General features: G+C 43.0%; 2 protein-coding genes across 4 annotated transcripts in view; one reads left to right on the plus strand and one right to left on the minus strand.

The window, feature by feature from the left end:
- Positions 1–11,814: 11,814 nt before the first annotated feature.
- On the minus strand, positions 11,815–26,866 carry MARVELD2 (MARVEL domain containing 2). Of its 3 annotated transcripts, none has more exons than XM_073344341.1 (7): positions 26,578–26,866; positions 24,638–25,810; positions 21,159–21,191; positions 18,685–18,818; positions 17,892–18,063; positions 17,387–17,437; positions 11,815–15,396 (listed from the first exon to the last, which is right to left on the minus strand). In XM_073344341.1, exons 1-7 carry the CDS (start codon positions 26,641–26,643, stop codon positions 15,280–15,282), a joined length of 1,746 nt encoding a protein of 581 aa, XP_073200442.1. In that variant the 5' UTR covers positions 26,644–26,866; the 3' UTR covers positions 11,815–15,279. The 3 variants fall into 3 exon arrangements, with proteins under 3 accessions (XP_073200442.1, XP_073200444.1, XP_073200443.1); XM_073344343.1 differs by lacking the exon at positions 26,578–26,866 and adding an exon at positions 26,394–26,533; XM_073344342.1 differs by lacking the exon at positions 21,159–21,191 and having other exon boundaries at positions 26,578–26,863.
- The window catches only part of AK6 (adenylate kinase 6), a 35,658-nt gene continuing 35,083 nt past the window's right edge, over positions 26,586–27,160 (plus strand). The window contains exon 1 of the mRNA XM_073344346.1: positions 26,586–26,670. The gene's annotated coding sequence lies outside the window, so the exon portion shown is untranslated. The remainder of the gene's footprint in view (positions 26,671–27,160) is intronic.

The following is a 27,160-nucleotide window of genomic DNA, read 5'->3' on the forward strand; positions in this document are numbered from 1 at the left end:
CACGTAAATTATAGTCTGTTGTTTTGGGTAATTCTATGTTTTGTTTATTCAGACTTCATTTAAAATTTTCATTAAAAAACATAGTTTTGTCTTTTACAATATACAATGCACACTGACACACTGTTCCCTTGTTAAAAGCTTGTTACCGGAAACTTTCCTCAAACAGTAGCCACATAAAAAGTCTGAATTCTTCCTCCTCCACCTCTTTTCACTCTTAACAAAAACAAAACAGAAAAAAGTTAATTCCAAAGTCTAACAGGGACTATTTCAATACTGAGGAATTGCCAGGGGGCGGGGGTCAAAGTTACATTTTAAATAGCTTTCTATTTACAATCTTGAATATGGAATCTTTACTGTGTCTATTAGGCTCTTTTAAAGGGTGGTTCTCCGCCACAATTTTTCAGACTTTGTTAGCTCTTTTACTGTAAAACCCAATTGTTTTAAGTCTTTTTTTAAAAAGCCTCTTTAAAAATCATATTTGGAATTCCCAGTTTTTGCCTCTTTTGGAGACAGCAACTGGGAAGGAGCTTGGCTCTAATGTCATCTGGGTGGGAATTCAGAACTATATCCGGGGAACACAAAGGGCTTGTCTACACTTACATTTTATAGTGCTCTAACTTGCTGGCTCAGGGGTGTGAAAAATCACCCCGCTGAGCGCAGCAAGTCTGAGCGCTTTAAAGTGCTAGTGTAGACAGGCTCCAAGCGCTGGGAGCTAATCCTCTCATGGAGGTGGATTACCAGGAGCGTTAGGAGAGCTGTCTCCCAGCGTTCACATGTGACCACACTCACACTTCAAAGCAGTGCCGCGGAAGCGTTCTTGCAACAGCACTTTGAAGTTTCCAGTGTAGCCATACTCAAAGTGAACTAAAACTACACTTGTTGTCTATGGAGTATCCTTTATTGGCCATTGCCACAATCCTTCAGACCTCATAGGATTAATCAAGGACACCACCACCATCAGTAACACTTCCATCCATTAACAAGCCAACTGGATTTGTTTGGCTGGATGGCCTTTGTTGAAAAGTGCAACGGCCTTTTTGGGGCATGATGCAAAGCCCACTGAAGTCAGTGGGAGTTTCTCATTTATTTTAGTAGGCTTTGGACTGGGCCCTTAATGTACTTTTAACATGGTGGTAGAGTGAACAGTGGGGTACAGATGTGTGTTGGATGCATCTAAACTGCTGTTTACCTTAATCAGGACTTAGATACTCAGTATTTATTAGATATGCTTACAGATTTACCTTGTCCCTTCTCCTCCTTTTGTCACATCAGTAGACAAAAAAGCCAGATCACTAGGGATGGATCATCCAAAAATACTAGTCAAGGTTACCAGCTATTGTCCTAGAGCAGTGGTTTTCAAACTTTTTTCTGGCAATCCAGTTGAAGAAAATTGTTGATGCCTGCAACCCAACAGAGCTGGGGATGAGGGATTTGGGGTGTGGGAGGGGTTCAGGGTTGGGGTTGAGGTGCCAGGGATGAGGGGTTTGGGGTGCAGGAGGGGGCTCAGGCTCTGGGCTGGGGGTGCAGGCTCTGGGGTGCAGGAAGGGGCTCCAGGCTGGGGCAAGGGATTGGGGCACAGGCTTACCTTGGGCAGCTCTCAGTCAGTGGCGCAACGGGAGTACTAAAGCAGGTTTCCTGCCTGTTCTGGCACCGCGGACTGTGCTGCACCCTAGAAGCGGCCAGCAGCAGTTCCAGCTCCTAGGCAGAGGCGTGCAAGCGGCTCCACACAGCTCTCACCCGCAGACACAACCCCCCAGCTCCCATTGGCTGGTTCCCAATGGGAGTGCGGAGCTGGTGCTCGGGGTGGGGGCAGTGCACAGAGCCCCATGGCCCCCGCGCCTAGGAGCCAGACTTGCTTCTGGGGCGCAGCACGGTGTCAGAACAGGTAGGGACTAGCCTGCCTTAGCTGGGAAGCACCGCTGACAGGACTTCTAATTGCCTGGTCAGCAGTGCTGACCAGAGCTGTTGCGACTCAGTGCCTTATATTCCGTGACCCAGTACTGGGTCATGACCTACAGTTTGAAACCACTGTCCTAGAGCATGAGCCTACTAGATATTAACTTCTTGGTGGTGCTTTTCTTACAACTTTTCACTAACAACTTCTGATCTTTCTAAAATTAAACACAGCAAAGGTGAGAAGAACCAGACTGACACTCATGAATGCTAAAAACTCCTTTTTCTTTCATAACAGGTACAACATAGCCAGTAGAAGAATAGACTTCCACACAGGACCTTGGCAATGTGCCTCATTTGTGTACACATACCTAGAGTAATGGCCTCTTAGAGGAAGAAAATAATCAGTTTCTATGTCCACTCAATGCACTTAAGTAATGCTATTAACTTTGAGGCCTAGTATTATGAAGTGAATAGAATGTTTGGCGATTAGACAATCTAATTGTTTGAATTAGTCAGCAGGAGTTGATTCTGTTGCTCTAACATACCAAGATGGAAAAACATCACCCATCTTTATTATTATTTATTACACACATTTGCATATTGATATAGCAACTTGAGCAAGGCATATCCTGGTAATTAATATTATGTACTGAGTGTCAACAATGTAATCAGCATTATAGAGAAGGAAGATTAGAGAAGTGCCTTCTATGACCTTATATTCAAAGTAGACAAAACAGAGAACAAAAATGGTACACTTGATTATTAGAGGGTGGACATATCTGAATGGAACTTTTGTTTGTATGGAGATAACACTTTTTTAAGGGTCTAAAATGTCTTAGCACAGGGTAAGTGTGCATATTAACACTAGCAATGGGTTACAAATAAACAGTATCTAGAAGTAGACAGTGCCTTTCATTCTCTAGGATTTCAATATAATATACCCTGTGCCATTGAAACTGCAAGGGGAACGTAGCTAAGCAGAACAGGTATTTAGATAGCATAGTGATGGGTGTCTTAAGAACCTAAGCAGATAGAATGTAATTATCCAAATGGGAATTTAGCCAGGACAGTTGGCTTCTTAGAAAGTTACCACAGATTTATCAATGATCAAAATTGATTTTATGCTTTGGCTGAAAAACAGTATCTGCAATGGCACAGTGCCCCTAACACAGCTAACCCCACAAATGGGGTATTGGTTCAGTAGTGAATCACCCCAGTACAAATACTCTAAAATGCCTAAAAAAACCCACTCTGAGAACAGCATTTATTCCTGTTAAGCACCTACCATATTTCTAGGACCTATAAAACTAAGTGTTGTTTAACAAAGACCCCCCTTCAAAGTGAATTAACAGGAAAAAAAAAGGGGGGGGGACTTAAAGTGGCTTCTAATTTCACTGCAAGTAAACCCTCAAATGGGAGTTGTTGGGCACGCCACACTTTTGAAAATCAGGTCACTAATGTAGGTGCCAAAATATGGATTTAGGACCCTAATTTTAGGCTCCTGTTTTTGAAAATCTTGGCCCTAGGACATAATCACAGGGCTGATCCTACAAATTACAATGCATGGACAGAGCCCCATTTTCTGCATTGGGCTTTGAGCGGAACAGGAATACATCTATATGCTTTTACTTGCAGGATCAAGGCTTAAGTATATATATTTTTTATAGAAAGTTGCAAGAGCAGCACCTGTTTTATTTCCCTGATGTAACTTGATTTCTCACTTCTCATGGGAGTAGAGTACCTTGGAGTAGTTCAGTCAAAAACTAAGTAGTCAAGTCTAATATTCTTCATTGATATAGAGATAGGTTAATATTTTTCTGTGACTATAACTGTCAGATCCTAACTTCTAATCTAGTTTCCTCAGAATGAAGGTTCTTTTGTCTAAAACTCCCAGCAGATATTTCCTGTTTAAAATTCAGAACTTACTCATATGATTCAAAATAGAGCTTTGCAGAGCAGATAATACAGTACTGCACACAACATAAGAATAGCCTCTCCCACTTCTGTTATGGAATTTCTCAAGTATCAGCCTATACCAGTACTTAGGCACTAGTTAAAAGTACAAAATCTGCTGGACCATGGACCTACAATATAAGTACTGTAAAATAAAATCATTCTTTAAACTAATGTAGATGTTCACACATTTAGTAATTGTTCAGTTACACAGCTAAGGTAGTTCAGATAGCTCTGGCAGCTTTACAAATTTTAATTGCTTGGTGGTATATTTTAATACTTCTTTCAGGTCTACTCTGAATAGTAAACTTGGATTATAACGCTGCAAAGACTCACGTACATGCTTAACTTTCTGCATGAATAGTCTGCATTGATTTCAGTGGGATTATTTACATATGGAAAGTTACGTTTGAGTCTTTTCCAGATCAGGTGCTTAATAGTGCATTTAGGAGCACAGTGGAAAATGAACCTAGTAAGCAAACTATAGTACTGTACACAATATTTCAAAGGGGTCATTCATCAGAGGTAGCTCAAGGTGGGCAAACAATCCATCCCAGTTTTACAAAAGGTTACCTCCATAAAACAGGGCTGGGCTAAAGAGCAAGCAAATTCTTTGGGATTCTGTACAGACTTGGCAAATCAGAGCTAGGCTAATTTCCCACCCTGGCAGCAAGTAGGGGAGAGAGAAAAAAAAATTTCTACCATATTCTACCATTTTCTGGCAGGGGAACTAGAGAAGTAGGGCTTGTCTACACTGGCACTTGACAGCACTGCAACTTCCTTGCTCAGGGGTGTGAAAAAACACATCCCTGAGCACTGTAAGTTTCAGCATTGTAAAGTGCCAGTGTAGACAGTGCACCAGTGCTGGGAGCTATTCCCCTCATGGGGGTGGTTTTTTACAGTGGTGGGAGAGCTCTCTCCCAGCACTGGTGCAGCGACCACACAGGCATGTTAAATCACGGCCACGGCAATGATTTAACGTTGCTAGTGAAGACATGCCCGTAGATAACTCAAAGTTGGACCTCCATCAGCCAAACTTGGGCCATCAGCAATCAAAGATATCGCCAATTATATCAATAGCAATGTAATTAATGGTGTTAGAGAAAATGGTGTTAACAGTCAATGACATACTCCTCAGTCAGAACTGAACCACTGTGGTGTTAGAGGTGTTTCATAGAAGAGAGTCAAAACCAATGCACTGACACACCTATTACTGAATAGCCCAAGAGACTATTTAATTAATCTTTTAAAACAAGAGTGGGAGTGTTAGTCACACTGTCCTAAGTAAGTTCCTACTCCAGTAATTACAGTCTGATCTATCTAAATGGCATTTGTAGTTTAAATTAACTGATGAGGAGGAGATGGAGCTTTTATCTTCTTGATCATTGTTTCAGATCCAGGTCACAGTAATAATGAAAAGATGTTACTATCTTGTTTTACACTTAATCATCAAATAGTTCCAGGTGATTAGGTATCTGCCTCATCACAATTAGAACAGATTTTGTACTAAGTTATGTATGTTGTCCTACAGCAATAGCAGTCATACTTGCCACCTCCCAGCAACCACAATAATAAATAAGGCCCATTTACCCTGGCAAGTTTCTGCGCCATAAAGCAGCTTTGAGTGCAGTAATTCCCAAGGTGTTCACACTGCGAAGCCACGTAGTGCGCGGATACAGCGCTCTAAAAATACCACCCCGCTGAGAGGCGTACAGCTTTCTGCGCCGGGGCTACAGCACTGCAGTGCCAGTGTAGACACCTTGCTGATTATAGCATTACGATTGGCCTCCAGGAGGTGTCCCACAATGCCTGTTCTCACCTCTCTGGTCATCAGTTTGAACTCTACTGCCCTGACCTTAGGTGACCAATCGTCAGCCCCACCAGATACATTCCTTTGCAAATTTGAAAGTCTCCTTCCTGTTTGCTCAGTGATGTGTGCAGTGGTAGGGGGCTTATTCCTTCACCCGCTTACTTCCCTGGTCCTCCTTGCATGAACAGAGAGCTACAATACCCGATGTCCAAAGGTGCAAACAATTTGATGTTTATTGGGGTGAACTTCCAGCAAGCATGATTCTAGTTTCCTTCCTTAGTGTCCCCCTTCCCAGCTCTGACACCACAGAGCCTTACCTGTGTCCCTGTTCCCATTCCCCCCCTTAACAAAACATGATTCCAATTTCCTCACCCCCATTCCCTGTTCCCATTTCCCCCCTTACTTCCTGATTGACTGTAGACTATATAGTAAAACTTGAGTTCTGCTTCGCTATACCTTCCTGAAATTTAACTAACCAATCCTAACATACTGTAACATGATTATGTAACCAATTATATCCCACCACCTTAATTAGTTTACATCCAGCAAAATTAATTATACACCAGACAGAAACAATCTCAGAACCAGACAGAGATTATACGACAAACAATAGGGAAATGGGGACTACAATGGTAGAACAACACAGAAATGAGGATTTCACATCCCAGCTATTGATAAGTTATAAGATTCCCAAGTGCCACATGCCCAGCATTGCCAGACAGGATGCTATCAAACTAAGTTTCCCTTTACATTTTCTAGGCACTTCCCTTTCTCTGGAGGTGATAGGTATTATCAGGACAGAACTGTATTCCTAACAGCCCAAGAGCACCTTATTTCAATGTGACTTGTTTGGAATGTAAGGGTGTGACCACTCGCTTCCCAGCTTATGGCTGCCTCTGCTACTTAGCCAAACATCTTAGCATAAGAACAGGGCCTCAGACTGTCACAGTAAGAGAAGGCCTTTACACTGGCAGACAGTGATTTTGATTCTTTCTTTTATACCTCTATAACTAGCTAAGTGGTAAGAATACACCTAAATTCTTCGAGTATAGGCCTTTACAGACAGGCCTGAATATCTATATCCTAACATGCAGTGGTCTCAGCGCATCTTTCCATGCCATGCCTGCTCCACATACCAGGCGATCCCCGACTTGGAGCAATGCTGAGCTGCTGGACCTCACCAGCATTTGGGGAGAGGAGGCTGTGCAGTCACAGCTGCACTCCAGCCCTCAGAATTATGATACCTATGGACAGATTTCTAGATGCACGATAGAAAGGGGCCAAGACCGGGACACACTGCAGTGCAGGGTCAAAGTGAAGGAGCTGCAGAATGCCTACCACAAGGCATGTGAGGTGAACTGCTGCTCTGGTGCTGTGCCCATGAGCTGCCGGTTCTACAAAGAGCTGGATGCGATACTCAGTGGCGACCCCAACTCCAAGGCAAAGGCCCCTGTGGATACTTCGTTGGCTTGTGTGCCAGTTGAGAGTGGACCGAGCCAGGAGGTATCAGTCTTGGACTAAGAGGGGGGCGGGATTCAGAGGCAGAAGATGACTTGGAGGCCAAAGATGCATGCAGTCAGGAGCTCTTTTCTACCCCAGAGGAGCCTAGTCAGTCACAGCAGTCGGATCTTGGCGAAGTGCAAACAGGAGAGGAGGCTCCTGGTAAGCGGATCTGATTTTGAGAATTGCGGTAGCAAGTTGTTGGGGGCAGGAGGGTTGCAGAAAGCAGGCTTGTTTCCTACTGCATGCCTAGTCTGAGCGGCGGGAACAGGCTGTTGATAGACTCCCTCACTTCACAGGAATCTCCCTCCCTTAGATCTCCAGCAAACTTTTGTGGAGATACTGAGCAATCTGCTGCTGCAGGTTCCTTGGCAGAGCTACTTTGTTTCTTGCCCCATTAACGATAACTTTCCTACACCACTTTGTGGTCACAGGCGCCGGGGGACCATTGCTGCACACAGGCGAGCCGCATAGGGGCCAGGGTGGAAGCCACAGGCTTGGAGAAGACCCTCCTTTGATTCCCTGCTCACCCTCAGCAGCGAGATATCTTCCATAATGATCACCTCCTGTGGAAAGTGTGGGGACAGGAATGATTATCAGGCCCACCCTACAGTGCTGGCTCTCCCCAAGTGCCACATGCCCAGTGTACAGCAGGGTCCAGGAGCAGAGATTTCCCCTGCCCCTGTGGCTACTCACCATTTTGGGGGTCTTGTGGCTCATGTGTGCTTGCCTGGGGCCAGCCAGTTAGTGACAGGTGTGTGAGTACTGGCTGCGTTTTAAAGCACTGAAACAGTGTTGTCTGTGTTGCAAACAATACTGCTTCTGTAAAATGTTGCATTTAAACTTCACAGAGATGACCTTGGGAGCCCAGCCTCCCTCTTTGTTATCGATGGTAGAATGGCTGTGCAGAATTAGAAAGTGTCCAAGAAGAACTAAAGAGGACTTCATGCGTGAGGTTATGATGCACTCAGCCGCCAAGAAAAAAGAACTGAAGGAGTGGCGGGACAGCGAGAAGAGGGACCGAAAGGAGAAAGCAGCACACCAGAAAGAAGCCACAGAGCGGCTCTTAACAGTTACGGAGCACCAAGCAGACACACTCCAGGCGAGACTAGCTCTTCAAACTGAGCAGCCCCGCGCCTACCCTCCCCTGCAGCCGCTGTTGCAAAACTCTTCCCCATGTGACCCCCCTCCCCCATAGCGCCAACACACTGTTATCAACCTCCTGGCTCCAGTCTGTACCCGCAGCATTCCACTCCTCCCTCCTCACAGTCCAGCACTGTGGACTCCCACTACCCACTGAACTCAACACCCATCCCTCTGCAGTTTGGCAATGTTGAAGTACAGCACCCACTGCATTGTACTCCAGTGGAGAGGGTTGGCTATGATCTGTCAACATACACAAATCTGTAGCCATCCCGGGACCCCTCCTCCTCTTGAGACCTTCCCATCCCCCATGCCCCTCCCTGCTGATGTTTTTTTTAATTTACTCTCTCCTCTAGTGATTGTCTTTCAATAAAAATTATGTTTGTTTAAAAGCAATATTTTATTAAGTGAACGCAAAAAGAGCACTGCAAAGCAACATACAATTATGTTAAGGCCCCTTCTTGCATCACGTGCATCTATCACCTCTTAGCATTACAAGCACTGCAATCCCGAGCATAACAGCAGATATTAGTGGCTTTTAGCTTCAAATTGCTGCTGCAAGCATCCTGATCCTTATGGCCCTGCGCTGTGCCCCTCTAATAGCCCTGGTCTCTGGTGGTTCAAACTTAGCCTCCAGGTGCTCAGCCTCTGCAGTCCAACCCTGAGTGAAGCTTTCACCTGACCCTTCACAAATATTATGGAGCATACAGCACACGGCTATAAGCACAGGAATACTGTCATCGTCCATGTCCAGCTTCCCATACAGGTATTGCCAGTGAGCTTTCAAACGGCCAAAAGCACACTCCGCAGTCATTCTGCTCAGCCTGTTGTTGAACCACTCCTTGCTGCTGTCAAGTTGCCCCATGTATGGATTCATGAGCCACGGCATTAAGGGGTAGGCAGGGTCTCCCAGGATCACGATGGGCATTTCGACTTCCCCTATGGACTCCCCTAATCTTCTGGTCAGGGAAGAAAGTCCCTGCTTGCAGCTTCTTGAACAGGCCAGTTCAAGACCTTTCCGGATCAGTCTATGTTAGTGTCTGTGAAATGCCCACGGTGATCCACAAGCGCCTGGAGAACCATTGAGAAATACCCCTTGCAATTAATGTACTCAGTGGCTAGGTGGTCTGGTGCCGGAATTGGAACATACATGCCATTGAGCACTCCTCCACAGTTAGGGCAACCCATTTGTGCAAAGCCATCCACAATGTCACGCATGTTGCCCAGAGTCACAGTCTTTCGGAGCAGGATGCGATTAATGGCGCTGCACACTTCCATCAACACGACTCCAGCGGTCGACTTTCTCACTCTGAACTGGTTAGCGACCAATTGGTAGCACTCTGGAGTGGCCAACTTCCACAGTGCAATCGCCACATGCTTCTCCAGCGACAGGGCAGTTCATTCTTGTATCCGCAGGGCTGGGGCGAGCTCATCACACAGTCCCATGAATGTGGCTTTCCTCATTCAAAAGTTCTGCAGCCACTGCTTGTCATCCCAGATGGGCATCACAATGTGATTCCGCCACTCAGTGCTTGTTTCCTGAGCCCAAAAGCGGCGTTCCACAGTGTTCAGCACCTCTGTGAATGCCACAAGCAATCTTGTGTCCTAGCTAGTATGCGTGGCAAGATCAATGTCGCACTCCTCTTGCCTTTGTAATTTAAGGAATAACTCCACTGCCATTCATGACGAGCAGCATACTGGTCAGCAGCTCGGGATCCATTCCTGCAGCCCGAAAGAGGCAGGGCAGGGCACGCAGTACACAAACCGTTGAAAGATGGCGCCAAATGCGGACTGAAGCACAGGGATTGCTAGGATTCAAAGCAATGCATCACGGGGCATTGGGACAGCACCCAGGAAGCCCCGTTCCCCTTCTGCCTTCCCACAGGTCTTAGCAGCAAAAGAGAAAGAGGTACTCTGTGGGATAGCTGCCCAGAGTACATCACTCCAAATAGCGCCACAAGCGTGAACACGCTATTGCGCAGACAGCTGTCAATGTGAACACACAACAGCGGTTTTCCTTTAGCACGCGCTGAGCAGCGCTGTAACTTTGCAAGTGTAGATGTGCCCTAAGAGTAAATAGTTGGCAAATCCAGCAGAGACTGAGGCCTGGTCTACACTAGGAAATTAGGTCAGTATAAGTACAAAAATCCACCCCCTCAGTGATTCTCCTGTTGACCTAGCTACTACATTGCACGGGGGTGGAATACCTAAACAGAGGGGTCGGGGGAGCTGCACCTACGGTGACCAGACAGCAAGTGTGAAAAATTGGGACGGGAGTGGGGTATAATAGGAGCCTATATAAGAAAAAGGCCAAAATATTGGGACTGTCCCTATAAAATCAGGACATCTGGCCACCCTAGCTGCCCCACTGCACTGTTTTAAGTGTGGACAAGCCCTGAGTGAACAAAGAGACTCTGCTACCTTCATATCCTAGCAGTAAACCCTGCCAAAACACACTGATAGCACAAATTGCTATTGCTACTGCTAAGCTATATCTCATGCATGGGTAAAGAACTTCAAACCTGTAAAGCTGACATAAGGCCCACATTCAGATTAAACAAAAATAAAATTTTCATAACTACTTCACATGAGAGTTCATACTTAAGCATTCGTTAAAGGAATAGACTTCAGTTATTTTCACCATCTACCATAAAGACCATTTTGTAAAACAACACAGGCTTCTAAATAAATAGCTGCTAAGAGGAGTAAAACACGTAAGTTTCCACTAAATTATGGAAGGGCATGCTTTCTTTACATGTGTCTACTTAACAATTAGTTATGAGCAGAGTTCTTTCACCCAAGCCATGAATCATAGTAAAAGAGCAGATTATTAAAATGAATGGGAACTGGGGAGGGATAGCTCAGTGGTTTGACCATTGGCCTGCTAAACCCAGGGTTGTGAGTTCAATCCTTGAGGGGGCCATTTGTGAGTTCAATCCTTGAGGGGGCCATTTAGGGATCTGGGGCAAAAATTGGGGATTGGTCCTGCTTCAAGCAGGGGGTTGGACTAGATGACCTCCTAAGGTCCCTTCCAATCCTAACCTTCTATGAATCTATGAATCTATAACACATGATACGTCTAACAGTGTGAGCAATCTATTACATATAGTGCACCCTGAGTTCTAGTTTATCACTGTAATGTAGTTGCACCATTGTCCTAAAGAATTTCTCCTACATCTCAGGCCTTTCTTTCTTTCTTTCTTTCTCATATCATGTTTTGATAAAGAACTCAGGTAATTCCTAGATCTTTTTCCCCAAGAGTAATTATATGAAAAGCAGCATATCAGGTGTGCAAAACTGCTCATGCAGCAGATTTATCTGTAATTTAAAACTAACATCAGAATAATTGCCCCATGACACAAACCTTAAGTACATTCTGTAAATACTGGAATTAGAATTGTACTGGACTGTATGGTCCAGAAAGTGGTAAGAATCATTTATGAAATGCAGCTTTTTCATCCTGATATTAACACAGTGGCGTTATACCAATAAAAACCAGCAGGATCAGGATCTTATTAAAGGGGAAAAGGCAAAATACCACATTTATTGTGAATACAGAAAGAATCATGGTAAGCAGTTATAGCTATAAACACTCCATTCAATTTCATATTTATTCACACATTCATTCATACACACACACATACACACACAGGTTCTGCAAGGTTATCATCATAGTTACCAGCCTTAGAGTTGCTCATGCCAAGCTACTGGCCAGGTGGCCTGGACATGAGGAGGGAGCAGGGCCTTGTCAGATGCTCATCTGATGCTCCTGGAAGTTGGTTTGCAGAATCAGACCCCAAAGTTCTCACTTTCTAGAGTCCATTTTTATAGGAGTTTTTTCCTATGTCAGTCTATGGGAATTGCTTCATCATGCTGTTGCTGAATCCATCAGCAGATAGCACATTCCTGACAGCTCCGTGCTGCTAGATGTTATCTTGTTCTTTGGTTCTCCCATTCTTGAGGCTGTTGGGTGGATTCCAGTCTGCCCTCCGAGGGTCCTCTGGTTATTTCCACTTGACGCCTTCTTCAGCGGAGGGACATTGGATTCTTAGGCTGGCACCTCCCTGATCATTCAGTTATTATCCACACCAAGCATCCATCCACATACATCCTCTATCTCTATTTTAATCACAATTGTTAATACAACAAAAGGGCGGGGAGTCTCTGGGTGCTGTTTCTGTTGTTACAGAGTATTGCTTTGAGTCTCTCTCTCTGTGAATTGCTTTGAGAACAGACTCTGTCTTAGAATGTACTAACGCAATTAGCAGCTTGCAAGTTTCACACATAGAGGGAGAGAAACAGTACCAAAAACCAAGAGACCTCTTAATTAGTAATACTCTAGAATTTAAACTATGGGGAATCAAACTTATTTGTGATTTTATACAGAACTTCTTTAATATGATCCAACAATGGAAATAGAACTTTGCCATATATACACAAGCAGCACAAGTTCTCTTATAGAAGGGAGGAAATCATGCAGCAGTCGTGGATTACTTTTACATTAACATTGAAAGACAACAACAGTTAAAATCCAGACAGCGTCTGCACCTGGGGGTGTGCCTGAGAGATGCAAAGTTATAATATTGAATGGTCACTACCCAGACTCAGGGAGCTTACGAGACTGGTGACCATCCACAAGAAACAGAACAGACCCAGATTGTGACAAGTGAAACTTTCTACATACTAGAGAATATAAACATGTGAAAGTTAAATGTGTGTGTGTAAATTCCAGAGCCATGTTTCATAGTTAAAGCCTCATGTTTTTAACTGAAAAACACCACAAAATAAAATGAAAAACAAAACAAAATAGAACAAAAAATCTCACCCCAAACCAGTGGCATCTATCCTGTGGGACCAAAATTTGAGAGTGGCACTGTGACCCCGTACGCAAGCACCCAAAGCAGGCAGCCAGGCCCAGACCTGTGGGACCGGAGCCGCCACTGCAGCACAAGTGTGGAGTGGGTTCACTCTGCAACCCCCCTCCAGTGGCCCCAACCCCTGAGAGCAGGGCCTGGCAACCTATTCCCCAAGGGACAAAACAAAGACACCACCACATTCCCCAAAAATAAAACAAAATATTATATTTAAAAAAAAGAAACTTCACAGGCTCAATTCATAGTACCCCAAAAATGTTAAATCTAGCTCATATGAACCTTCTGATAAGTATTTTATAGATTTACTGGTTATTTGGATGGGCACACATTTTAAGACCAGCTGTTAAAACTAACAAGAGATTACCTACAATATACCTAGAAACACACACGTATGTTTGGTAAAAAAACTTAGGTTTACAGTTTAAATTCTCAGCTGTCAGAACCTGAGTTTAGGTTCTTGAACTAACATTCATTTGGTCATGTGGCATGTACGTTTTTATTCCTGGTTATCTTTTTAAGTGTGTAGCATAATAAAGCTCTCAAATATATGGGATAAGCAATGTGACCAGTTTATAGCATGCTGAAAAGTCAATGATCCCAATTTCATATCTTGAGTACTGAAACCCATCACTGATATTACAGTGACATAATTCTTTTCACTTTAAGTGTTCCCCATTTCTTTTAAAAAAAGGGGGGGGGGAGCTAGAAGTGGCTTTGAGTTACAGACACTTGCAGTGCTTTAGAACAGCGGTGTAAGGTCACATGGAAACACCACAGCCTTACACTAGAAGCTGTGAACATACCTCTCCTCTACACTTGGAAAGCTACCATAGTTAATAACTGATGATAGCTTAGCGATATAATCCCTTCTAAACTGAGACCAAGCATGGAAAGTTTCAGAAAAAAGACTAACAAAAGCCATGATGTAATCCTAACAAAAGCAATTGGTTCCAAGTACTTATAGCAAGTATTATGTTTTGGACATTTAAATAACATATTTCAAAATGAAATGTCCAGTGACATATTGGTTCTAGAAAACTGTTCAGTGAAGAAGCTAATACCGATGAGAAAATGACTAACAATTTTAGTGTATTTTAATTAGTAAAAAAAAGTTCATACAAAGATAAAATTCATATAAGATGACATTGTTTGCATAAGTTTGTAAGTATTTACAACTGTGATACGAAACAGATTTACAAATTCAGACCACATTGTAAGGTTTAGTATAAAGGTACGCTAAATCTCTGGAGGCTTGTGTCTCACCAGTGAAAAACATTTCACTTGGATTTACATCAGATGCTTATGGTTTATGTACCATAACTTTTTTGGGAGGTTTTATACTGAGAATTAAGTTTAAAATTTACTATGTACATTCGACTCCTAGTGTTTACAATTACCTGCATCAGCTACTCTCTCCAGTTTTCTCAAAACAAGAAAGTCATGTTCCTCTGGGTGTTCTCTTCCCTTAATTTAACACATGCAGTTCTACCTATGTCACGAAGGGGAGGTTTGTAGAGAGTGCTAGTTCCATAGCGGCAGTTTTTTCCAGTACCATACGTAAAGCCCTATGCAGATACAAAATTTGTATCTGCATCTGATCCACAAACATGGTCTGCAGATATGAAGTGGATATCTGCAGATTTGCAGGGCTCTAACTATACAGGAAATACACCAAGTCATTATCTGAGGTTGTTACAGCACTACTGCACAGGTTCTTGACTAGATCTAGAAGAACCAGATCTGGTGGAAAGGGTGCACACATGGAAAGAGAGAGACAAAAGAAAGGGAGAACAGATGAGTAAAAATAACCATACCTATGACTGCATAAAAAGGGACAGACTTAGGCATTTATCTATTAATAAAACATACAATTAGTGTAGATTCCATAAAACAGCTTGTTAACTTATTTGTTATATTGCATTTAAAATATGATTCTGTGCAAAATTGGTTCGAAATGCACAAGATTTAAAGAGACTACATATCGGCATTGATTGAGGAAGCAATCAGTTTCACATTAGGAAGTTGATAATTTTGAAGATAAATATTTAAAAATCATTTCTCTTTCAATATACTAAGCAGCTTCCACATAAAGTTAGAGTGATACTATGGCTGTGTGTTCCAATTCATAACTTTATCGTAGTCCTGAATTCTTTGTTTTATGTGAGAAAGTTTGTTCTTTAGATAGTCACAACGTTCCCTTTTCTCCAGAAATGTAGGATCCTGCAAGAAATATACAAGCAAACGAACAACTCATATTAATACAATGTATCTTTCAGTTTTCTCCAAGAACAATCAATAATGTAGTTGGCTGAGGACAGCACATATGCATATGGATACATGCCTTCCAAACACATGCTGTTCTTTCCTGAACATAATTTCTTCTACCTGCCCTTTTCCTGCTTTCTTGGTGGGTGGAAAACGGGCTGTGGTTTTGATATATTTTAGCCATTTAGTAAAGTAATGCAATTTTATTTGTTGTGCTGCCCTGTTTCAGTTATATATTTGTGTTCTGATGGTTTGTATCTGGTGATCTTTAACAAAAAAAAATGAATGTACAAAACAAATGACACAACAGACTAATATGAACCGTCAATTTGCATTGAATAAAAAAACCAAAAAGGTACAAATCACGAGATTATATTGCCAAGATTTTACTGGAATGCAAGTAATTACACACACCCCTACCTAACCTACTTAATAGCAATAAAATAGAACCCCTTCTGGATTCCAGCAATAGTTATTCTGCAACTAATATATAGTCCACCCCCCCACCCCCCAAAAAAGAGTTGATTAAAAAGAAAATGAGAGACTTCCTTTCAAGATTAAGCATATGTACCTTGTTGTTTTTAATCACTTACAAGGAATGTTGGCTTTTTGTTGCATGTGTGGATGGAAAATGGATTGGTTCCAAAAAAATAACTGAACAATGTTAGCAAGCCTTCTCAAGGCAAGACATTAATATATGGGACCTACCGTCAAACAGAAAAACATCTTAGCCAAAGAACATCAACGGTTTCTTTTGAAATCTAGTTTATCTATTTAGAGCTATCACAAGATGCAACCAACATGAAATTGTAATGAGTTGGACAACAAACTTTACCTGCTTTCTCAAGTCTCCAGCGTTTTATGTGACAGGTACACTGAACACCGTAACATGCAAAGGCTGGGCATGCCCTTAACTAATAGATCGTGCCTGCCGTTCAAGCTGCTTTTGTCTACTTACATCAGTGGTGGGCAACCTGCGTCCAGTCAGGGTAATCCGCTGGCGGGCCACGAGACAGCGTTTACGTTGACCATCCACTGGCACAGCCGCCCGCAGCTCCCAATGGCCGTGAACTGGGAGCTGCGGGTGGCTGTGCCTGTGGACCGTCAATGTAAACACTGTCTCACGGCCCGCCAGCAGAGTGGTTGCCCACCACTGACTTACATCCTCTTAACCACCCATTGGATGATCATTGCAAACCAGCGGCATAGCCAGGACGGGACACTTGGGTGGGCCCCAACTTCAGGTGGGTGGGCAACAAAAGGGGGTGGAGGAAGGAGGACATGAGGGTTCGGGGCCGCCTCGTCCCCACCTCCAGCCGGCCTTGCGGCGGGCGATGGACGCTCTGGCCAGAGGCCCCTGAGCCCTAGGTGTGCACTGGAAATGGCCCAACCTGATGATCACTTTAGATAAGCTATTACCAGCAGGACAGTGGGGTGGGAGGAGGTATTGTTTCATATTCTCTGTGTATATATAAAGTCTGCTGCAGTTTCCACGGTATGCATCCGATGAAGTGAGCTGTAGCTCACGAAAGCTCATGCTCAAATAAATTGGTTAGTCTCTAAGGTGCCACAAGTACTCCTTTTCTTTTTGCGTTCTCCAGTGGTAACAGTTCCCATCTACACTGCCCCAAACTGGGCCTGGCTCCCCCAATGGCAGGCCTACCCTTTTGGAGGGTTCCTCTGCTGCTGGTGGGCTGCCTGCTCACTCACCTGCCCTCCTCCCATTGGCAGATTAGCCACTGGGCCAAGGGGGTGTGCCCAGGTGGGGCCCAGAAAAATGGGAGCTCCCGTGACCCTACCCACTCTGCCTCCCCGCAGTGCTCCTGCCAGGAAGTGGGATGGGGTGCTGGGGCTGGGCCTGGATGCTAAGTGGGTGGGCCATGGCCCACCATGCCTATGCCCCTGTTGCAAACTAGTATTAAAACGTAAATCTGAAAATACTCACATTCTTCTTCTTTTTGTATTCTTGCAGAACTTTTGAAATTCTGTCATGTTCCTATTAAAACAAAATGGTGAAGCATTTTAAAAACCTTATGTTTGTTGTTAGTGTTCTCCCATAAGTTCTACCCAGACTTGTCAAATGTGTGAACTGAGATATAGCTTAGTTTTTGTTTTCATTGAAAACATTAGTTTGAATTTGTCAACACTAACAACTAAAATTAGTCAAAACTTTCAATTAAGATGGAAACTAACTGAAAACAACTAAAATAAAAACAGATGAAAATATGGGTCAAAGCTAGTTATGAAGTGTTTCACTATTTCTTTAATATGAAGATAATAGGTTTTCAGGAGATCAAATCCATCCTGTTTGTTCATCTTTAGCATTATCAGGTCTCTCTCTTCCCATAGGCAGTCTAGCTGTTTAAGATTGTGCTCAATTCTCAAAAACAAATTAGTTTAGCTTTGCGATTAATTTTTTTAAAAACACACGCATCTAATTATCTACTTACTAGCATGTTTACAGGGTGAAGGGACAGCTTGCTCACCAATACATCCAAATCATCAAATTTTTTTAGGACCACCTGAACTTCAGCAGAGAGCTCTTTATATTCAGCAAACTGATCATTAAACACAGCTTTATAGCGATCTCGCTCATCGTCTGTCTGAATTGCTGGGTATTTCCTATAAGAAAAACGATTATTAGTGCTGGAGTTTTGACTTTCCAAAAAAGCTGTAAATGTGGCTTTTTGAGCACATGCAAACTTCAGCAGGTTATACGCAAGACTTTGAAATCTGAGTTAAGTGTTATGCAAATTAACATTATTTGAAACATGTCCTTATGGACCTATGGCGTTTCATTAGCTTGCAAAGACTATTACTTTCTGTGAATTTTACTCATTTCTAAATTTCCTTTGCTAAGGTTTGATTCTGATTTTGTCAGTCAGACTGTTTAACAAGTATTGCAGGTTCTAGAAAAGTTCAAAGAAATGCCTGTACATTTATTCTCTCAGTTATTTTTGTATCACTGTATGTCCTTTCCTCATCCCCTTGGTAAATATTCTGTTAGATATTTTAATTATTTAATCTATTACAAAATTTTGATTTTTTAAAGTATGCATTTATATTAAATATGTACATACTACGTCCACAGGCCATCATTCTCTTATTTAAAATTCATGTCTAAGAAACTGGAGACCAATAGAGTATGAAGCATGAAAAAGTGGTTAGATACTAAAATAAGCCAATAGAAAAAATACCACCTCTTTGATGAAACAAACAATGGAAAATTTCAAAAACACTCACGCTAAGTAGTCTGGCATCACTATAGGCTTAGGAATGTACCCTGATGGTATGTGGCCATTAAGTAGTTCAGGTTTCATTTCCACCGATTTAAATTGTCTGTAATTGACCTCCCTTGGTCTGTCTTCACTTTCATACTAATTTTAAAAGTAAAAATGATAAACATAAAAAAACACAAAATAATTGTTAGTGTGGAGTTAAAGTTGCAGGTATTAAACGGTTTCCTATGCCTTCCTGAATGCAACTGTAATATCAGAGACAAAAACAAAGCATGAGTTAGAAAACTGGAAAATGTAAAGTGGGTGAATATCTTTTATTGGACCAACCCACCTTGCCTCTCTAATATACTGTGACCAACATGGCTACACCACCACGGGATATAGAAATATAAAGTGAGATTTCTCACACAACACAACCACCTTAAATCTGCCCCAGTAGTGACACCAGTTCCTTAATACAGCATTCCTCTGGGGGCTTGGGAATACTGTATTAGTCTTGTGTGACTTGAATGAAGTACTGGAAAGTTTAAGGAAGTCCCCTAAGGTATTACTAGACTAATTGTGATTGTGCAACAAGAAAACTATGAAGAAAGGTAGCTCAGTGGCTCTAATTTAATCTCTGTCAATCAGCAAAATTTTTTCCCGTTCCCTGAGGGTCCTGCTGGAGTGTAGGAATAAGAATCCTTATTTGGTGTTGTGGTGGGCACAGAGAAAAGGGTAGTTTCTGTTAGGCAGGAGAAAGTCACGGTGAAGTTCCCAGTTTTTATGGGGGCAGAGTTAAGGTTGTGTGGGAAGTATTGCCTTGGGAGCATCAGTACCATTGGAGCCCCTGCACAGGAAGTGCTGTGGGCACTGGTGTCTAAGGCAGAGCTTCTCTGGGCATAAACATCTGCCTCAGTGCAAAAAGCGTTCTGGCTGCACCAAGAGATACTGCCTTTGCTGGCGCAGAGTTAGAGGTGTGTCTCCAGAACGATACTGTGGGCTTTGGGGCTTCTCCAGAGAGATCCAGGAGCCCTGGATTCGATTACTGAGCACACACAGTTACCCAAAATCACTGGCTTCTCTTTTCTGGGCACACAAGAGGGGAAAATCCAGACGTCTCAGTGTGGAACTATCTGAAGTATGAGCTTAAGTTCAGACATGCTGGAGAATAGCAGAGTTTCTCTCCTTATTCAACCACTTGCTCAGAGGCTCTGCCTCATCTGAGGAAAGACCGCTCAATATCCTTGACTTTAAATTCCCAAGATTCCAACACTTGGCAAAGCTTCGCTGATGACTACACAAGGCATTTGGTGGTAAAACTGCCCGACTCTTACTAAACTGGTTTAGTTTAAACTGCTAAACTAGGGGTTTGAGCAGAGAAGGCACAGTAGTCTTGGTTAACTCAGGTTTCAGCCTGAAGGATTTACCCTTCAAAGTGCTCCGGGTTAGCCTTTTCTCTCTGGGGTGCCTCAATAACGGTTTGGAGGCACTTCCCACACCTTTTTGCTCATCAGATGACATGTGCAGATATATCCTGCATATCATGGTTGCAGGGCCGTCCCTAGCTATTTTGGTGACATACACAGCCCCCTTGGGCCTTGGGGGGGCTGTGTGGGGCCCCAGGCCTCCTTCGGGGGGCGGGCTGGCCACTTCCTGCGGGAACTGGAGTGACCCTGCTCCGCTCCCCTGGCTCCCAGCCGCGTGGCCAGCAAGTGCTGGGGGGGCAGTTCCCTCCTCCCCACAAGTCTGGCCCTCAGGCCAAAAAGTTTGTCCACCCCTGTCCTACAACGTGGCCAAGATGTGAAGACACCGAACTTTCTTTCTTCCTCACTGTCATACTTGCCAAAACACCAAGGGGGAGGAGAATGGGTCAAGTCCTGACCTGTCAAGGGAGGCACCAGAACAACAAGAGAAATGTGTGCCAAGAAGTACTGAACCCAAGCATATTCAAAAAAGTAGCAGACCAAGCACCGATACAAACCGTCTTAAGTCTGTTGAAAACAAGAAACTGACACACAGACAAAAAGGCACCACAGGTGCACCAAAACACTTGAGGCAAAGAATTAGAATTTAGAGCTCTGAACCAGATCCAGCTGGAAAACAAGGCTGAAACCAAGAAAGGCCACTTGATGAGCATCACTAAGCTCTAGAGGAGAGCTGGAACAATGGGTGCTGCTCATTCCTGCAGGGAGTTCCTTTGTTTACCATGGTCAAGGAAGTTAACCACAATATTCAGAAGGCAATGTTGATATACTCCAAAGGGGGTATTGCTTGAGTTCTACCTGACCACGACTTCCCTCAGGACCAGAAAAGATTGAGAAATAGTGGCGTTCCACCGGTCTTGTGTTAAGGAGCTAAGACTTAATGCGAGAATCTGACACAGAGATTAACTTATTCTGGTCAGCACTTTGGAAAACTTTACCTCTTTCCATCCTATAATAATATCAGTCAGAAAATTAGGAGAGAGACACAGGAGAGAAGAAATTTGATTCTTACCATCCTTTTTGGTAAAAAAGATTGTGTTTTCATCTAAAAAAAAAGGAGACAGTTTATTGCTTAACGAAGGTTTGAATCACACATGTATTCTGCAAAAGCACAAACCTTTAATATCCTAAACCCCATAAAAGTCATAGGACACAGGGTATTTGTGATCAATTAATGTTTAAATATGAATAAATCTATTATTTTCAGGAAAGCTGTGTGTGGCAGTATGATGTCATTAGTTTTAAAGAAAATTTGAAAGAGAAGCCAGTAATTCAAAAAATATTGTAACAATTTAGACCAGTTTATTTGGAGCATTTTATAAGAAGATTCCAGGATTGTCACTCTGCAGCCCAGGATGTCTGCTGAGTCACTGAGAAGTGATAGAAACGGTTGCAAGAATGGCTGACAGGTTGTTTTTTTTGTTCAACACCAGGTTGAACCATCAATGAGATTCAGTTTACCACCATCCAGTTTAGTTCTGAGCCATTTTTGGCATTTATTTAAAAACAACACCACACACACAACTTTAAGAATTACACCCGTGGGACAGCATAGGCTTTCAGTTACTTCAATCTCCTCCCGACCATTTTTGTTACTCTCTTATATTTTGTCTGATATTAACCCATGAACTCTTTGGGGGCAGTAATCATTCTTTTTTTAAAATCTGTTTTGGGAAAATAACTCAGCCCTCAACAATTTTCCATCATACTCAGCTCAGTCAAACCAACCACTATAAAAATAATCTATTTAGGAATATTTTCAAGTAAATAGAGTAGAAGAATGTTGGACGGTGGGTGGGAATAAATTGATCATTTTATATATAAACTTCAGTAAAACTTATTTTTTCAGATTTTTATAATATAAAATTAATCTTCTAACAAGAATATTGTGAGAATGATACAGCTACTCATTTAATTTAAAATTAGGACACGTCATGAGTAAAACTGTGTCTTTTAAGGAGAATTTTACAAAGGAAAAATTAAAGTTTGAAATTAGAAAGTGGAGGAAATCCACTGTTCTTCCTCTCTAGTGAGAGAAGGAAAATCAAAAACTGAATCCTATTTAGGTGTGGCTCAAGTATATCCTCTGAATTTTGTGGAATGTGATATTTTAGTCATTTTTAATAAAATGTGAGTTTCAATTTGATCATGCTTTGCACAACCCACTTGGAATGCTTTAGCTGATAAAGCAAAAATAAAACAAATTTTCTGTTATCATCCACCAGATAGGAGATTAAGCAATTAATAATAAAGGATGTTCCTAATATGTTGCGAATCCATTTGCAAAATAGTTGAAACAGAGTACAAGTGATTCTGCAGTCTTATATTTAGAGCCCCTACAACATAATTTGTACTGAACTCTATCAAAGTTACAGCATGATGCTTTATAGCAGATTTGTAGGCTGCATAATGACAATATATTTTATTTCAGTGGATTTTTTTTCCTTTTAAGCCTTAAGCCACTCCACCTATGCCCAACATTGCTAAAACAACTAGAATTATGATTTTTTGACCATGGTAAATCAAGAATTATGATTTTTTTTAATACAAGAGCTACAAGGCATACAAACAGTGTAAATATGCTAATGAGAAAGGGCTTGCAGGAACAGACCTGAAAACTGATTTAGAATTTAAGGACTAATGCATTAAAGTTTTTTTTGTTTCACACAGGATATCCAGACCATAGGAAACCAGTAAAAAGCAGCACTCAGTTATCTAGCTTTCTGTATTTAAAAAATTGCCAACCTTTCTTACTCTAAATATCAGAGAAACATCATTACATCATGACAGGTTTCAGAGTAGCAGCCGTATTAGTCTGTATTCACAAAAAGAAAAGGAGGACTTGCGGCGCCTTAGAGACTAACAAATTTATCTGAGCATAAGCTTTTGTGAGCTACAGCTCACTTCATCACTCACATCCGATGAAGTGAGCTGTAGCTCACGAAAGCTTATGCTCAAATAAATTTGTTAGTCTCTAAGGCGCCACAAGTCCTTTTCTTTTTATCATTACATAAGTGACAAATACTTAGGCTTGGCTTTGGCTTCTCAGATCCAAGAACACAGTGTTGAATTAGTAGTGTGAGGAAAGCTGAAAATGCATAGATATGTCAGGAGTGGTGGTCTGGTATTTCGCACACTTCACAAAATCAGTTTCTAATATCCTTAGAGTAGCTCTGACAAACTTCTAAATTGAAAGTTCGGTCTTCAAAGGCTCATTTGCTTTAAGGCCTCCTACTAAAGTGTTAAAGTAAGTCAGTTTATACTATATTCTTCCCTATCTTTTTTTCAGAAGAGAGTATGTACTAAGAAGCAGTTGACCAGCTGACTTAGGGAAAGTACTTCAATATTTTCCATGTGACTGCATGACCCAAGGTCTGCTGAAATCAATGGAAAGACTACCACTGACTTCAATGGATGCTGGATCAGGTGCTTTGCTAGTGCCTTTCTGTGACCACCCCTGTATTCAAACCCTACACACTACTGTAATAATTGTGCAAAACCACCCCTTTGAATTGTGGGGGCTGGCGGGAAAGGGTGTGACCTAGAATTTAGTCAGCCATGTTGTTGGAAATGTGGAAAAGACTTTACTTTGAACCAAGTCTAGCTTGTTAAATTTCAGCTACTAGGAAGCATTTTATCTTTATTTCTCTTGTAACTATTTCTGACTTTAATACATTATACTCACTTAAAATCGTTCTATTTGTAGTAAAATAAACTTGTTTTATTATTCATCTAAACTAATTCAGTGCTGTGTTTAAACTGAACCGTTTGGTAACTCCGGTTAAAGTAGCAAACTGTTCCATGTTGACTCTTTACAGGGGCAATGGACCTTTACTATCTGAAAATTCAGGACTGGAAATGTATTGGGATCACCTGCAAATAATAACTAAGGCCAGAGTGTGACTGGATGCTGCTGACAGGCTGCTGGGGTCTGAGCTGATGGACCAGAGCTGCAGCTACACAAACACACTCAGAGTGTGACCTGCAGGCTGTTTGTGAGTTGCTCTAGCTGAGAACGACAGCAGCAAAGCATTGTGAGGCACCCAAGATTACAGAGCAGGCAGTGCTTCATTTGTGCCAGGGCGGCTCGTTGCACCTTTGGGTTTGGCAGTACATAGCCCTGGCACCTCTGGGGTTGCTGCATCGTTATGAAAGTAAAAAAAAAAAAAAATTGCTTGGGCCCCAGCACCTCTTTCATTACAAATTAAGCACTGAGGGCAGGTAGTGACAACCCCTCACTGGTCTGAAATGCACCTTGCAATGTGACACTTTCCTTTAGGGAGCTCAGAATATTACAAAAGTGGGTAAATATTCCTGTTGTATAGTTGGGAAAACTAGTACCAAGATGACGTGCCTAATGTAACAGTTAGCCCAAGGCACAATGATAACTGGAACCCAATGTTTACTACTTAATCCCACCTTGCAACGTGCACTCTAAATGCACACAAGAAAATTGATGCAATCAGTTTGATCTGATAGTTTTTGACTTACCTCTTGTTCCATTAATTCTCTATGCCTCCTTGCTCCTTCATGTCTCCATAGCTTTAGGCAAACGACTGTACTAATAAGATAGACAATCACTGTGACAAACAAAAAGATCATTGCTGCTGTCTGTCCCCCTTCTATGCGGCAAAATGATGCATTCATTGGTGTTTTAAATAATTGGTAATAACAGAGTCCACCTCGGTTAGCATCATTCACATAGACTATCGCAGCAGCCATATACAGAATGAATAATGCAACATTAATTCCAAATTCAGTTAAAGGCCACCAATTCGAGTCCAGAAGAATAGTTCGATAGTACATTGACATGCCAAGCACTAGAAGCGCTATGGTCACTAACCAAGCCAAGCCTGCTACAACAAGTATAAAAGGGGTTTTGGGGCCACTATAATAATAGCCTCCATATATACTGTTTGCTGTAAAACCATACGGCTGTGAGTATCCAAACATGTTGTACCATTCATTATCTTTGTGTATATAGGCTGTGACACAAGCAAAGACAGCTGCACCTAAAAGCAGCTCTACAACACACAGAATTCTGAGTAAACCTGCCCATGATTTCATGTAGGAGTATCTCAAATTATAAGCTTCCACTTTCTCACTATAAGTTAGAGCCATTTGAGTATGTCGTTCTAGGGAGGGATAAAGATCTTGGGTAAGCATGGCTTCAGCTTCTTTTCCTGAATTATAGCTTCCACCTGACCCTCCATATGGGTCTTTATAAGAACTAGCAGCTGACTTGTGGTTTTGCTGTACTGGAGACGCTGGTGGAGAACACTCAACTCCACCAGAAGTGTATTTTATATCTGATGCTGGCTTATCCAATTCTGGATTATTTCTTCTCCCTTTGAAGAAGTTCTTCCAGGAGTCTGGAATGAAGCGCCTGACTGGTTTGAGATCAGAGGGTTCTTCTTGATCACTTGGGTACAATTCAGGGCCGAGAGGTGGTTGCAGTGGGAGAGGTGGTGCTGGCAAGGCATCCACACTCAGTAGCAGTTCAGCATTTTGTGAACTTTGAGGCAGACTTGCTGTATCTTCCAAAAAAGAGGAATCCACGTATACTTCATCATATTGTGTAGCTCTGCCATGCTCCCTCGATCTGTGCTGCGACAACGCACTTCTGGAAGACATTTGTGATTCGATCTCCTGTTCTAGGAACACCTAGATAATTGTATGAATATTTATAAGTTATCCCCTTCCCACTTCATGTGCGGTTCCTATAAACATCATTGAAGAAACTGTTAAATACCAACAACGGGCTCAGCACTGAACAAGCCAAAAATAAAAACTATTCCTCGACAGACTTACAACCCCACCAAAACTGGGGCATTCTTCAAAGAAAGGCCAACACTTTAGAAAAAAAAATAAACCCATTCCCCCTGGAAACAATCATGCTTCATATTTTATCCTCTAGCGTTACAGCGAAGGTAACGCAGAGAAACCAACAATGACCGCAGCAGCCATTTCACGTTGACAATGCAAGGTCTAAGAGCGAAGCGTGGGGAAATGTTTAATTGCCTATAAACTAAACTCCAAGGATTTTATACCGAGCCCGTCCCAATCAAGTGACGCGCAGAGACCCACGAGGCACTTCTCTGGCCGCTGTTTCACCGAGTCCCAGGAGCAGGGGGTCTTGGGCCCCGATTCTGCAAGGGGATCTGCAGAGAGCCGGCTCCTCCGCCCCTGCACAGCCCTTGTCCTCCTCGCCTCTCCCCCCGGCCAGACAAAGGGCCGCCCCGCTCACCGCGAGCCTCCGCGTCCCGCCAGCGACTTCTCAGCTCCGCGCACGGCCCCGCCGCACAACGCCCAGCCGCTGTGGGGTGGGGTCGGGCCGGGCCGCTCCGCTTGGATCCGCGGTCGCCTGGGTCGCTCCCGCCCCTCGAGTCAGGCGACCGCCCATCCCCTCCAGCCCCGCCCCGGGAACTCACCTGCCGGCCCCGCCTCCAGCCCGGGCCTCGCGGGCACCTGCGCCCTGCTCGGCCTGGCCCGTCCATGCGCCATTTGCCCTGGGGGCAGAGACGGTAAGTTACGCGGAACGGCAGCGCTCTGCGCCCCCGCCTGCCGGGCTCCCTCTGCAGCGAGAAACCTACGGACCCGTCCTCACGCCAGCCTCCGGCAGTAAATCCCAACTGTTATGGGGCGGGTGAGGCCAGGGAACCTGCCTGAGCCGTGCTTTACCCTGGGCTGCAAACTAAAGTAAAACAAAACTATTTCCCCTTGTTTATTTCCCCTCCTACTGTTCTTGTAAAGTGCTGGAAATGGCCCACCTTGATTATCACTACAAAAGGTCCCCCCGCTGGTAATAGCTCACTTTTCCTGACCACTGGTGTTAACAGTCGGTGTGGTAACACCCATTGTTTTGTGTTCTCTGTGTATATAAAATCTCCCTGCTATATTTTCCACTGTATGCAGCCGATGAAGTGAGCTGTAGCTCCGGAAAGCTTATGCTCTAATAAATTTGTTAATCTCTAAGGTGCCCCAAGTACTACTTTTCTTTCAACTAAACCAAGG

This window comes from Lepidochelys kempii, chromosome 5, assembly GCF_965140265.1.
Source record: "Lepidochelys kempii isolate rLepKem1 chromosome 5, rLepKem1.hap2, whole genome shotgun sequence".
NCBI classification, from domain to species: domain Eukaryota; kingdom Metazoa; phylum Chordata; order Testudines; family Cheloniidae; genus Lepidochelys; species Lepidochelys kempii.